Here is a 15,722-nt window from a genome sequence, read left to right as displayed (position 1 = left end):
TCACATTTTGCAAACAGGGTGCTGATGGCAAAACAGAAGGCTGATCTTAAGTACCCCAGGTAGGTTAACCACAAATCCAGGTTATAAGCAAGGGTTGCAGTCATAGCTGTGATACATTGTTGAACGAAAAGAGAAACAATAAACCAGAAAACAAAAGGTTTTCAGTGTAGTCTGGTGGAATGCAACAGCAAATGAAGAGTCACCAAATTTTGGTGTCATTGACTTGTCTATACAGATAGCTATGCAATATGTCAGGATCACACGTCGCTTTCCTATTCCAAAAACATGTATGCGCCTAGCTACAATAGCAGCTGTCGGCCACAGCACCAAGTTCGATCGTTCATTGGCAAGGGACCTCAACTCTGGTGTCTACCCTAACAAAACTGTGCCCCTTCCTAGAAGGCCAACTCCTCTTTCTCTTCAGCTGCAATTGGCAGAGATCCCTCTGAGGCCGCGTCCCGGATCTTGTTAGCCTTCTCGTTGCTTATGCCCAGCAGGTACTGCAACCTTGATAGCTTCTCAGGCCTCGGAATGCTCTTTAGGTAGATGGCATATAGATCATCTAGCTCTCCTGGTGTGGGCCATGACAAGGGTTGCGATGCAGGGACCGCAGCGTCACATGCGAGCATGTCATTCAGAGATGAAACCTGCAAAAGGAAATTTATAGTTAGTGCACATACCAAAATTACATTAGTTTTCCAGAACTGACTTTCGAAATTACATTAGTTTTCCAGAACTGAATTTTCAAGGAGCAAATAAAGGGGAACTTAGTACCATACCACATCATCTCTCTTCTTCTGCCGAAGCAAGGCAATAGCCTGAACAAGGGAGTTCTCCAACCTAACCTTTGCAATATCCTGAACAATTGACTTGGCCTTCTCAGAACTTATTATGAGATCAGCTGGAATCTTTCCATACATTTCCTCTTCATCGAAATCCCCTGTACCTGAAGAAAAGATCTCTTCAACAGTTTTCCTATAAATGCTTTCTCGCTGTGGCTCCGCAATCAAGCTATCCAGTTGGAAGTTTGCTTCTCTCAATCCTCGGACCTGCTGTATACCGATCTGACCCCGAGCAACAGAGGCTTCAATAGCAGAAGATAACTTTGTAGTTGTAATACCCTTAATGATTTTCTGTGCATTTTCAGTAGGCAATCCGACCTGCTTTTGAATCTTAGCGAGCTGGTCAGCCTTAGCCTCTGTTAATTTCCCATCAGCAAGAATTACTTCCGCCTGTTGCACAAAAGCTTTCTCTGCAAACTTAATGTGAACATCTTGAGCTTCTTTGCGAGTTAAACCAAGTATGTCACCCAATTGCCTTAGCATTAAAAACTCTGAATCGTCTTTCTTTGTAGAGATAGCTGTTCCAAATGATACGTTAGTCGTCTCCCCAGTGATGCAGAACATCAAGTATGTTTCATACAGCTCAGCCCTATCCCTCAATGGAATGTCATCCTTGAGAGTTATCTCTTTCTGGCTTGACTTCCTCAGCTTTTCTTTGAGCTCTTTATCAGGTCTAGTCTTTCTCAGTGTGTCCAATGATTCCCATTCATGTTCATCATCCTCTCCCTCAGATTCTGATGCTGCACTTGATGCTTCAGTTTCAGCAACTGGAGATATCTCTCCTTTAATGTCAGCTAAAGCTCGCTAACAACAACTATGTTGAAGGAAATTAACTTCTTCAGCTCTTTTGCAGTTTCAATGCGGTTCCCAGCTTCTTTTGCTCTCTGAATGTAGCTCAAGAATAACTTCCGTACCTGATCATTTGAATGTGACAACTTAGAATAGTGAACTAGCTTTGCTGAAGGAATATATATAAAAGAATACACATAGCATATATCAGAGATCAGGAGAAAATAAGGTGGTATCATTTTTCAAAGGAAAGATACATACTGCTTTACTAAAGATCGCCATGGCAGCCTCCGGTTTCAGGTTTAGACTTTGTGCTGCCTTCCTGACAGCCTCTCGTCTATCAGCATTATATCCATCAACAGATGCAATGGCTTCCTTGACAACCTGAAATGTCCTTACAAATGTAAGAGAACTTATACAGAACAGTAGAACACGCCATCAGCTTTGCCTGAACAAGATATGGAACAAAATCTAAACAACTACAAAGGAGTTCAATCAAAAAGATTTTTAGTCACCTTTTCGAACAGTTGTCCACAGATCTCAGTATGAGCAGCGTCCACAGTTTCTTGAGGGATGCAGAGACGCACTTGGAATGCCATCAGAGCTTCCACTTCCTCCTTGCTCAGCTCTCCATCAGCTACAAACTGCTGAAGCTTCTGTCTGTAAATTTCTGAAGTTTGAAGAGGAATTAATAAGCATGATATTCTGAATACTGGAAAGGCCAGAAATTTTTTGAATTAAAATCTAAAATCATAATTCAGAATGGCCTAGTTTGCATGGTACTAATATACTTATACATACAATTTAGAGTATTAGTATTATTAGTATTATGGAAATAGATGTGAGGCTTCTTTTGGTCAAAACATTTGTAGCATACTTTTTTGTTGGTGAATTTCATCCGTGATCATAAGCAATACACTCAATATGAACCAAACTCAAGTTACCTTCCCAAAACATATAAATTTTTGCCACAGGACATCACGAAAACGCATATTTTGCTGCAACACACCGCCAACGCCATCGTTTGCTGAGTACCATTATGAATTCGATTATGTTTGCCACAGCACACCGCGACCATTATTTTAATGATTTCCAGAGTTTGGGAGAGAGAAACCGCAGTGAGGAGACAATTTTGCCCCTGCGCGTTGCTGGTCTGGTTGGACCAGGTAAAGTCGGCCCGGTCGTCTCCCTCCTACCGCCGCCTCCCTTTTTCTTCCTCTGCTGGCGCCGTCCCGTTCCCAGACATGGCTGCATCAACAGACTGATTGTTCTGCCCACCATCATTACCAAGCAATGGGGGATCAACAGTAGCACATGCCTCATTATCCAAAGACACACTCTGACTAAATGAAACAGGAACTGTATCATAGAAACTCACAAACAAAGGTAGCCTCCTTAGCTCCCAATAGTTCTCAGTAGCATTCATCAAAGTTGAATCAGAGGTTAGACTGGTATAACTTTGCTTGTGCTTGTTAAAAAAACACAAATTGAACCCCTGATTCTTCCCAGGACACACTCTTTTAGATACATCCGCAGTTAAATCCTTGAGATTAAGAGTGTCCCTATCCCGAATTAGCTGAAAATCTGTTGCACTGTGACCAACGTGCCTACCGTCATCGCAAACCTCATAGTAAGCTGGGACACGCACCGCTATCCGTATTGCAGAACTAATGTCCATCCTAAAACAAGTGAAAACCCTAACTAAATCGTCCTCGATTTCATTGCAAGACAAGAACAACAAACAATTGGTGGAAGAGGGGAAAGTGCATACCCGTCAGGAACCCATGACAGATTCACCCCCTTCGACGGTGAATCGATGCTCGGGCGGAGCCGCTTCTGTTTGCACCGGCGAAGCCATCTTCACGCATCCATGTAATGGCACGGCGGCTACGACGGCGAGGGTGGAGTCGGGGGTGGCGGCGAGGGTAGCAGCTGCGGTTGGCGACGGAGAGTGGCGGTGAGGCCGTGAGGGAGGTGACGGCGGCGAGGGAGAGTGTCTGCGAGGGAGAGTGGTGACGGCGGAAGGGAGAGTGGAGAAGACGAGCTGCGACGGCGTTGACCTGGTTTGGCTAGGGTTTGGCTCGACCTAGTCGGGTCCGGCTCAAACCTGGTCTGGCTCCACCAAGTCAGGTCTGGTCGACCAATGCCGGTCCATCTGATGTCATTTTAGAAGGTTTCTCTCTCCCAAACTCTGGAAATCATTAAATTAATGGTCGCGGTGTGCTGTGGCAAACATAATCGAATTCATAATGGTACTCAGCAAACGATGGCGTTGGCGGTGTGTTGCAGCAAAATATGCGTTTTCGTGATGTCCTGTGGCAAAAATTCCCATATATATATATATATATATATATATATATATATATATATATATATATATATATATATATATAAATAATATACTTCCTGCAGTCAAGGTATAGCTTTGACAATATAGCAGTCTAAAATAACAATGCAGCAGTATCAGCATGACAGCACAGAGATTACAGTGTAAAGATGCCTTGTATAACGGATTGCCATTGAGCAAAACCCCTTATTTACCACAGCAGACAGCTGTGCTGTGGAATTAAATGTTGCAAGAAGAAGAAAATGTCGAGATGGTACCTTCATGCATCTTGCTAGCCAGTTCAGGATCAAACTGTAACTTCTCGCAAAGAATTTGGAGGAATGCTGCTTTGCTAGGTACTGAAGCCAATTCAGTGTTAAATGATTTAGCAAGTGTCTTTCTGTATATATGAGCTTTGACGTCAGACAAGATTCCTTCTGTTTCCCGCTTCCCCAGTCCAAATATGTTTCTCAGTTCATTAAGAGGGGAAAGCTGCATTTTTTTAAGCACAGAAAAACTTCTGTTGAGATACTACAGAATAAATAGCATCTTTATGGTCAGAAGGCATGTGACAGACAATACAAGATGCCAGTACAAGCTGACGGTGATCTATTATTTTGATGAAGAGCAATGCAGCATTGCAAAATTGAACTGATCGACTAAAATCAAGCTAAATTTTCTGATGGGGCCTATTCCAATTTGCCAGATCTTCAATTTATTTATGGCTAAGCTCGATTGACTAGCTTGTGTGTTCTTTTTCTCTCTTGGCTGCCTGTTGCATGCCGCCTTTTCTACCTTTCACCTATGCAGGTTTGTCTTCATGTTCTGTAACTCCTCTTCATTCTTTTTTTAAATAAAATGCACAGTAGGGGGGGGCCTCCACTACTGTATTTCCCCTCAAAGAAAAAGAACTAGAAAGGGGTTGTATTAACTTGTCATCACACAAACAAGCACCATCAGTAAACTAGAAATTAAATCACCTTCTCATCGTCCACAATTCCATCTGAAAGTACTTCTGTAGCATAGGCCTTATAGAGTATCTTGAGATCATCAGCTCTCCTATCATGATCATGCTCTCCAGCTATGCATGACACGCACCCAAAAAAAATATTAAACAAGGTTGAGCTCACTAAAAGTATGATTGCAAAAATTTTAACCGTTTTACCTAATGAAATAGGGCCAAGTCCACGAGCAAAACGATCAGCTTGAGGGTGTTTGCTTAATGTTGTAAGCAAACTATTAAATTTAATAACAATGTTCACTTCTTCCACAGCCTGAGTTAGACTATCCCTGCAATCACATGGTTCAGCAGTAAGGTAAATCCACCAATGCTCTGAAATGGTACAGTCTGAATCTATAAGCATGCCAACATTCAGAGGATAGACCACTCCTGCACAAGGATTCGTGCAGGGGCAGAGCTTCATTGAGAAAAACATGGGCCATGGCCACTCCTGCTCATTTGTGATGTCCATTAGGTGTCTACTTATCAGCTTAAAAATAGCAAGCTCTTTCCTACTTAATTAATCTAGCTGATTTCCCTGTCTGGCCTCTGCTGAACTTGCTGCCAAGCTCCGCCATTCTGGATTCGTGCTTTTGCTAATTATTACTGGTCAGAAGTCAAGCAATTTTATTTGCATCATCATGGTCTTTTCATGCTCCATCAGATATGCACAGGTGCCTTGGCTGCTACTAATGGAAGTTAAATACTCCCTCTAGTAGTAAAAGCATATGTATATACCAAAAATACTCATGAAATTTATTGACGGCACACCTACCTGATAGTTTATATGAGCGGAGTTAAAGTTCACATTTTAAAAAGGGATTTGACAATGTTATGGCGTTGCTTATGATAGACAAGACAATGCTGCAACCATAAGGCTATCTCCAACAACACCACCCAAAATATAAGACCCATTCGTCCTTTGGATAGCGTTACAGGCAAAAGGTTCAGTACCTATTCGGCATCTTCTCCAACAACAAGACCCAAAAGAGAATCATTTCTGCAAATAGGTTTCCAGGAGAGAGGATGCCCATATTTGGGTTGTGCCTCTCAGGCAACCCAAAATAGGTCTCCCGTATAGGTACTCTGTTGGAGGCTGATTTTGGGTCTCTTGCTACCCATTTTAGGTTTGGGTGCCCATATGGGTTCCTTGTTGGAAACAGTCTAACATGGCAGGGCCATGTGTGAGAAAGGTTGGCACATAAATACATGATGGATCATCTCGTGTTTTAAACATGGGGTGAAAGACAGATTATTACCCATTGCTACTTACTATAAGGTATATTTTCTCCATTATATGACCAAAATATCTACCAAATTGCAAACCAATATATACGGATTCAGAAAACTGGCTATGCTCTTTCCTTGGAATAACGGGCTATCTAGCTTAGAACATCACTCAGGTTTCTATGCACATCTAATAATGAAATCTGGTAACACGCTTCTCAAAGGGTAAGTAGGTTCCATACGGAATACGTGACTTCAAGATGTCTAGTGCTGATGAAATGTTTTCTTGAACTAGCTTCTTCACGTGCTCACGGAACATCTCAGCAGCAATCTGCAAGAAATTTAGAATGTCACTTATAACAACAAAACATGCTTAGATTTACTCTACTTATCTTTTCCAAGCAAACTTAATCGACACAAATGATAAATACAGTGACCTTTTTATTTTTGTCTAAACTCTTGAGTCTTGACTAGTTTATATGCATCATAGCATGCATATAAAATGACATTGTTCTATAAGTACTGATGTAGATTTCGAAGAAAAAGCAAATAAGCAGCAACAGAAACTGAGTTTTAGAAGAAAAGAGTTACCTCATCAGAAAGTTTATATGCAAGTTGCGCTCTCCTTACATCAATGAGCGTGTCTATGTCAAGACCTAAAACGAGAGCATTTTGAGTTCAGAATGTTCTTGAGATGTAATAAGAGATATTGACAATGAATATAACTACATGATCTACTTGATAAAGCAAATCTTAAGAATAGTATGACTTCAGAATTGAACTAACACCTAAACGAAACTATGTGTTCTAGCAGTACCTCTTCCAATAGACTTGAGCTGCACCGAGTATAAACTCTTGGCATTTTCCCTCATAGCAATGTCAATCTAGAAACAAACATAATGTCAAATTGATCTAATAATGATACTTAAGACCATGGTAAGTAAAAAAAGACGTTCTTATTTGGACTGTGGAGTAGTGATCATGTTTTTTAAGTCGTCGCCTAGGCGTCCAGTCGAGTTTCTAGGCTGGGCGTCGGCCTCGCCACGACCAATCGCGGTATGGCGTCCGCCTTGCAGTAGAAGTTGTCGGCTAGGTGCAATTTGGCGCTGTTTAAGGCCTGAACGGCCCAAGGCGGACGCCGCACGAGCTTGCGCGTGCGCGCGCGGGCGCGGGAAGTGAGCTGTGGTGCGCAGCCGCGGGAGCGGGAAAGGAGCTGTGCGTGGGAGAGGGAAAGGACGCAGGGGATTTGCGCGCCAATGAGACCGGCGGGAGTCGAGCACCGTCGGGAAATCGGGCACCTACATATCCCGCAAGGTCAAAACCCATCTCTCACACGCTTCTTTCCTCGATTCGAGCCTCCCTTCCTATTTTCCACTGATTTGCGACCCTGATTTGCGCCTCCTGCCCTCCTCTGGTCCTCCCTCATCTCTACTGATTGATGCACGGCTCCTTCCCCTTCTCTTCGTAAGGTCACAGGATAGGTACGTAAGCATCTCTTCCTCTCCCTTTGGCTTCCCTCCTCTTGGATGTGCACTGCTCCTGCTCTTGACTTGGATGTGCACTGCCTCTGCTCGACTTGGATATGCTCTGCACTTCGCATCTCCTCTGCAGCTCTGCTTCCCTCCTCTTCCTCTGTTTCTTTCCATGTCTTTCCTCTGCTTGTGGCTTTTTTATACAGATGCTGACTGGTAGTGCTCGAGTTCTTTGTTTTTACAGCTGATAGCACAATGGCAAGTCCATCTTCCATCATCAGCATTTATGATCCCAGGACTGATTTAGCTCAGAAGGGAAACTCTGTGGATCCAGGATGGAAGTATGGCTACTGGCCAAACCTTCAAAACAAAGATGTAGTGGCCCGCACTCTATGTGGTGGCTCACTTTTTGGAAGGATAAGAAGACTGAAGAAGCATCTAGCGGGTGGCTTTGGAGATACAATGATGTGCAAGAAAACTACCACTGCAATTAGAGTGGAGATGGAAAACTGCTTGAATGATCATCCCTAGATGATGCTGACGTTAGATTTCAGATCTGCACTTATGCTATTTATATTTGTTTTGCCTTAGCAGCACTAGTCATTAAGTTATATCATGTCATTAGAGACTAATTTGTTGCTATTGGGTGATGAGAGCTATTTTGCTACTTTAAGTTGTGCACTAGCACTCTGGTAGCACTATTTATTATGGTATTATATGCTAAGACTTGACATATTAAGGTATGCTTTGCTTCTGAATTTTAGTAGCATTATATATTAAGATGATCATATGGCATCGCCTCGCTGCGCGCCTTAAACGCCTAGTTGACTCAAATGGGCGGGTCGCCGCGGCTCGACTTATCGCCTTAAAAACACAGGTAGTAAACTTTAACACTTTACGACCATTTGTCCAAACTACTTGAAATATCAACTGCATCAAGAGCAGCATGACAACTATGCAAAGGGCAATTTCATCATACTTTAAAATAATTCTTGCATCCATTGAGGCAATATTGCCAGAAAACGATGAAACTAAACTTCAAATTCCGAACAAACTACTTTCTCCGTGAGATCAAAGCATAAAACTGAGAGAAAGTATGCAGAAAATTAACAAGTATTTTTATAAATAATTACCTGAGAATCAGTCACTCCAAAAAGACGTTTCCAAGGAAGTAGGAATGCAGATGCATCTCCAAAGACAAGATTGGACACATAAATTAACTTCTGAAATGCCTGCAAAGAATGACATGGCTATAATATGAGCCAACAGAAAGTTCTAAGTATCTCATTCATATATCGAAGCATAGACACTTGCCCGCCTTTGTTCCATGTCAGCATCACGATCACTTGTTTCCAGCCTCTCTCTGTATATGCGTCTACCAATCTAGTACAACAAGGAAAGAGGAAAAGGTATACTTATTGGCATAAAACACAGCGAATGTGGAAAACAGAGACGAAAACAATAAGAGCATAGGAGATAGATGACAAAATATAAAAGGGTTTGGATCAGGAGGCAATACCTCCATGTGCATGTTAGCAGCATCTACATCGTCAAGCCCAAGAGCTCTTTTAAATTTTATAATTGCCTGAACCTCTGTACCTTTGAGATCTTCATCTCCTGGAGGAAGTACTGAGTAAACATACCTGCACAAAAGCATGGTCAGGACAAGGATGAGCAAATAACTGAAATTTAGAAGGGTGGGACCTTTGGGGAATAATATACTCTTCTGACCTAAATGCTGATACGTGACTACATGAGTATTATATAGTTTACTTGATTTTTTTTAACAATAAAGCATGAGCTCAGGTTTATCCAGGCAAGATTGTTGACATCCATCCACGAAACCGAAAGGCTGTAATTAAAAGTTGGACACACCACCCAAATGCACAAATACAAATTTCACAACCAACACCACCAAACAAGCTTGGTATCTGCTTGTGTTGTGCACATTAGCTCCGGTCAAAGAAGGGAATTTATGAGGAATATGTGTGATTAATTGTTCTTTAGTAAGCAGCTCGGTAGGCATGCGAATTGGCACTGTCCAGAAAACAACAATTCGTTCCCTAACCGGACCAGCTGACCCCACATTGCGTCACAATCCACTCCACATCGAGGGCACGAGGGTACGAGCCTCCATGGACATGCAGGTGGCCGTGACGAGCGCATGAGTTGACAACAGTCACCCACCAGCATGCTAGCCTCAGCGAGTGCACTGACAATGACAAGTATACGACCATGGTCACTATGGCCGGCTCACACACAAGCAGACAGAGGCGTATGGCCAGGCCCCCATGCCAAGCTTTCTGAATGCTTTGCTTGCTCAGTTGTGTCTATCAAACTTGCCTCATATCTGAGGTAGGCATCATCTCGTCATTTTCCCCTTTGTTTAGCATTTGCTACCATGTTGTTTCTTCGGTAAACACAAGATGGCACCGAACAACGAAGTGTGTGGTGTTTTGGTTTGAGGCAGAAACTCCAGTTTTTCTATTCTGAAAACTGAAATTTGTGCTCACCAAATATACTGAACCCAAAACACAGAATAAACTGAGTGGCCACACCTAATAGAAATAGTTGATTTGCTTGCCTTAGTTCCTTAATACAGATTAGAAACATACAGAGACCAATTGCTCCTTAATATATAAGGAATAGTATGATTGCAGCTAGAAGATTGTGGCTATTCCTTTTTCTTGCAATTGTTTGCAGAAACTTCCGTGCCTCCAACTGGTGTAGTATGCAGGGGGCAACAGGTAGTGAATAGTGAGTAGCAAAACACCAGTTATGCCCACGGTTATCAAGGCGGTAAGGCGAGGTGTGGTGACTGACTACCACCTTACGCTTAAGCGACTAAAGCGTGAGGTGAGATGATGCCTTAAGAATTTAAGAAAACTTAATGCATACAAGCAGATGCGTCAGCTGGGAAAAAAAAAAGGCACCAAGAAGCTCACCTGGCATACAAGTCACAGAGCTCTGCTTTGAAGGCTTCATCCTGTGTGCTAACTCCATATCTAAAATTTAAATTGCACATCATAAGAATATGGAGAGGAGCAACAGCAGCATCAATAATTAGCCTCCAAAGGAGACAACAGGAACTGATTATGCAGTTTACATTCCCAAGAGACAAAAAAAAACAAATATGGAAATTATATATAGTTTCTTTTAGCATAGCACATAACTAGGTAAACCAAAATTTACTTGCATTCCAACAATAAATGGGACTATGGGGGCTTCAAAACTAAGTAACCAAATAAACAAGCGTGCAAGACTGTGGGGGCAAAGTGGATATCACAATAAAAGCCTGCGCTAATCAAAATACTGTTATCTATCTGAGAGCACTAATAGTTAGTTCACGAACAAAACAAAAAAGCTCAACTAAGGGGCACTTCATTGGATCCAGGTAGGTCACTACCAAATATAAGAATAACGACCATTCATTCAGACCATGAGGTGACATGCTTACCAGGACTAGCCCTATAATTTGAGCCGCACAGCAGTAGCTCGAACCATTTCACCAATATAAACCCAATGCCGCAACAAGACGCGAGAGCAACTCACTTGTTCGCGATTGCCTCCACCTCGCCGTTGTCCAGGTTGGTGGGGTCGTCGTGGCCCGCGACGTAGTTGTGCAGCCCCACGGCGGCGACCTCCGGGACCACGGCGTTCACCGCGGCCGCTCCCGCCACGCTGGCCGCGCCGAGCACGGCCGCCCCAGCAACGGCCACGGCGCGCGACCCGCCGCCCGCGCGGAGCCCGATGCCGTACCCCGCCGCCACGGCAGCCGCGGCGACGGCCAGCTCCGCCGCCGTCCGCGCCGCGGGCGGCAGCGCCTCCACCAGCGGCTGGATGCCCGTTAGCTCCCTCCGCGCGCCGAAGACCGCCTCGCCAGGGGAGGAGGTCTCGCCGCCCGCACCAGACTCGGCGGCCGCGCGGAGACGGAGACGTAGACGCGCGGCGGCGGGCCTCCGCGGCCGCGGCGGGAAGCGGAGGAGCGGGAAGGGTTTAAGCGGCGAGAAGAGAAGTGGCGGCGGGCTGGCCCCCGCCGCCGCCAGAGGCGAGGGCTTCACGGTGGCGAGTGCCAGCTCCATGCCCGAGATAGGTACCTGCTGCCTCTGCGGACGGGGGTGGGGACGCCTTCTCCTCGGCGGCGGCGGGGCCGGTGGGGTGGATTGGGGGGAGAGGGTGGCGGATGAGGTGGAAGAGAGGAGGAGGGGGCCGCGGCGCGGGCGAGCCTGAGGAGCAGCGGATAGCGTTGGGATGGGGTGGGAGTGGGATTGGTGCGGCGGGGCGACCGGGCGAGGGCGGCTGGACCAACAAGGGTTTGCCGGGCCGCTTGCCGGTTGCGCGGGCGCGGACGGGCCCCGCCGTGATCCCTCGCCTATTTCAGGAGTTCCTCCTGTCGTTCCGTGGTACACGGTCGTCTGCTCGCTTTGCTGGTTCCTGGCTGCGGTCGCGCGCCACGGTTGGGCTCTCTGGCTTGTGACATTCCTTTCATAGCCGGCGTCTAGGGGTTGTTTGGTTGTACCTCCATTTTAGTCGCGGTTCTATCGGATATTTGACATATGTATGAAGTATTAAATATTAACTAATTACGAAATTAATTATATAGTTTACGACTAATTTGTGAGACGGATCTTTTGAGCCTAATTAGTCTATGATTTGACAATGTTTGCTACAGTAAATATGTGTTAATGACGGATTAATTAGGCTTAAAAAATTCGTCTCGTGGAGTACTGACGGATTATGTAATTTGTTTTTTTATTAGTATCCGAACACCCTATGCAACATCCTCCCAACACACCTCCTAAATTTTAGTAGCCGGATCCAAACACCCCCTAAGTTCCACGTCCTAAACGTCGTATCGAATGTTTAACACATGCATAGAGTATTAAATATAGACTAATTATAAAATTAAATATACAGATTAAGATTAATTTACGAGACGAATTTTTTAAACCTAATTAGTTCATGATTTGATAATGTAATGCTAAAGTAAACATATGCTAACGACGGATTAATTAGGCTTAATAAATTCGTCTCATGAATTATTGACGGATTCTATAATTTATTTTTTTATTAGTATCCGAACACCTCATACAACACTTCATATGACATCCGATAAGACACCTCTTGAACTTTAGTCCCGCATCGAACGCGCCACGCTGCGCGTCCGCGCGCGTCACGCCGTTGTGGGTCGAGCCGAGGCGCGTGGGCCGCGCGGTTGAATTTTGTTTTCGAATTTCCAGTAAAATAGGAAGAGTTTATTCAATAAAGTTTTTAGCTAAACTTGGATAAATTGTAGTAAATTGTGTAGTTGTCCAAAAATAGTAAAACCAATTTTGTTAGATTTACAAAATTACCATCTACTTGTTAGTATAGTTAGATTACAGTTAGCTGTGACGATGGTAGGGTCATAAATTCAAACTAAAGAGCTTAGTATTATGTAGATTAATCTTTGTAGGAATTTTTGTGGTAAGTTGGTGTTAGCCATAGCTATAAAAATTTTACAGTAGGCTCACTAGGTTAGTAGGTACTTGCTGTAAATTTTATAGCCCTAGGGTAAGTTATAAGTAGAGTAGCTATTATCCTAGCGTAAATCAACAATTGGAGTAAGAATACATGTAGTTGCTATAATAACGTATGCCATACTTCACACTGTTATTGGTAACAATAGATAGCTTAGTACCGTGGTCGGTAGCTCTAGCTTAGTAGTTAAACAAATGTACTTTTATTTTAAGAGCTGTTGTTGCTATATTACTAAGCATTGTATCATCATTTTATGCATGTAGATCACGAGCTGGTAGAATTCATACCCGTCGATGAACAGGAGTACGGTGAGGTGATTGAGGAGTACGAGGAGGAGATCCTCGTGTAGGAGAGAGCCCTGGAGCCGTTTGGTGCTGACCTTACTGACCCGTCGCCTGCCCAAGGCAAGCTCCGGTGCATAACCCCTATTTTAATGATCACTGAATATATATATATATATGTGATGTGCATTTAAGTTACAGGTATTTTATGAAAACTACATGCATAAATATATCTACACATGAGTCCTACTAGTACATGTCGAGTAGCTGCTATGCTCAGGATATCGGTAGCGTGAGTAACTTGCCGTTACTCGTAAATAGGTGATAAAATATGATCATTCATGATAAAATGGTGGAAAGGAAAATGATGACCAGGTAGGGATATGGTTTGGGTACTGGTGGATGTAAAGGGTTGTGTCCTACGGCCAACAGGGCATAGCTCGGTTATACTTTTTCCCTGTCTGTGTCAATTAAGGACCAGTCATTGTAATGGACGCTAGGCAAGTCACAGATCTATTGTTCCGAGCACATACTTGGGTATAGGCGTAGGGAAGACTTGTTGCTCTCTTGTCATGGATCTGGCTCTTTCCGAACTAACTAATTGAAGGCGGGGATGGTGGAGGTCCTTGCACCGCACTGAGTTAGGGACTCAGGAGCGGGGGCTTGGAGTCCAAGTTTGGACGAGGACCTGGACATCCAGGACAGTAGGGTGATGGGTTAGTCCTACTTGTGCCTAGGGTGCAAGCGATGAGTGTGTTTTTGGGGCACCTAGCTAGGCACATTGGTTCACGAATCACCGCCAAGTCGGTATGACTTGTCTTAACTTTAGCATCGTAGTAAGAACTAAAAGTTGAAAGAAGAAGAAATGGAACTGATTACTCAACTCTTGCTTAAAAGTAGAACAGGTGCTTGTATAGACTGACTAGATAATAACTTAATACGGCTGATAATAATAACATAAATCAGGACTCACTGTTAGTATTGCTTTCTGCTAAAAGAAAACCAGCAAACCATAAAGCTCATCATATTCCTTGGAGTCGAGAAATTATTCCCACTAGTCGGATAAGTCTTGCGAGTACATTGTGTACTCAGGGTTTATTTACCCTGTTGCAGGTGATGCATGAGAAGTACCGTTGTGTGGAGGATTCTTCTGGTGGGCTTAGATGGATCCTTATTCTTATCGCTAGATGTTATTTTAAATTTCGCTATTTATTATTCCGCACTATGACACTTGGTAATGTAATAATGTACTTTTTATGAAACTTTGATGTATGAAATGGACTAGTATTGTAACTCGTTCTCATTATTGAATCCTTGGAAAAAATGTGGATTTTTTGGGTTCTCCCTTGGGGTGTGCCCGACGGATACCGCCCATTGTAGCTTGCTTTTGGGGTGCTTAGTGTCTGGCGAAAGATGAACACCTCCGTAAGCGTGTTAATTCAGGCGGTTCTGCCACACATGATCTTCCCCGAATCGACCTCACCACCAAAATTCTTCCCTAACTTATCTTCATCACCAAGGCTCTTTTCCAACCTCATCAACAACGACTACTACACTCTAACTTGCCTCATGGCTAAAGGGGAGAAGGTACATGTCTTATTCGATCCCTCTAGTGATGAGTATGGTAGTTGTAATGAGAATATAGAAGAACTTAAAGCAACCATGATAAAGAAATTTGGTAAAAAGGCCTACACCAAAATAAAAATGTTAATGAAGAAATTAGAGAAGAGGAATAGAAGCTTTGAGATGTAAGGAGACATAATCACTCAAGAGAGACAAGAACCTTGCACTTGAAGCATCTATCGCCGAGGAAAAGATAAAGGTTGAAAAGTTAACCGTTGAATTGTCTTTAGCCAATGACTCAATTGGGAAATTGACTAAGGATCATTCCTCGGTTAATGATGTAGTGGCTAGCCTTAAGAGTGAGAAGAGTATAGCTCAAGAAAGCCTCACAAGCTTAGAAGAAAAATACCAAAATCTTGAGCTAAACTATAGTACTCTTTGGGCTAGCACTTCAACTTCTCCTAAGACAACCAAAGACTCTAATGTCTCCACTAGTAATGGTTGTAAAAGCTATTATAAAGTTGATGTAAATGCATATACAACTAACCTTATTGAGCTAGAGAAGAAAGACAAGGAGGTTCATAGGTGGAAGATGATCTTAAAAAATAGGTGCAAGTGTCAAGAGCAATCCAACAAGACTATATACAAGTCATCAAGGCACCCATCAATTAAGTAAGGCATTGGCTACAATAGGTATGATAG

The 15,722-nt window shown here is 43.4% G+C and overlaps 1 protein-coding gene across 1 annotated transcript; it reads right to left on the bottom strand.

Annotated features, from left to right (window-relative positions):
* Positions 1-41: 41 nt before the first annotated feature.
* On the bottom strand, positions 42-11,997 carry LOC136524402 (protein TIC110, chloroplastic-like). Its single transcript, XM_066517798.1, is given in 16 exon segments — positions 42-647; positions 780-1,639; positions 1,642-1,756; positions 1,893-2,015; positions 2,147-2,301; positions 4,236-4,449; positions 4,938-5,038; positions 5,123-5,247; positions 6,427-6,515; positions 6,776-6,840; positions 7,002-7,068; positions 8,790-8,888; positions 8,971-9,039; positions 9,176-9,299; positions 10,602-10,661; positions 11,209-11,997. Coding segments are annotated over 16 exon segments (3,048 nt in total). The 5' UTR covers positions 11,739-11,997; the 3' UTR covers positions 42-395.
* Between the last annotated feature and the right edge of the window lie 3,725 nt (positions 11,998-15,722).

The sequence above is a fragment of the Miscanthus floridulus genome, chromosome 2 (assembly GCF_019320115.1).
Source record: "Miscanthus floridulus cultivar M001 chromosome 2, ASM1932011v1, whole genome shotgun sequence".
Taxonomy (NCBI): Eukaryota; Viridiplantae; Streptophyta; class Magnoliopsida; order Poales; family Poaceae; genus Miscanthus; species Miscanthus floridulus.
Note: the sequence above shows the minus strand (reverse complement) of the source record. Positions and strands in the feature narration are given on the sequence as shown.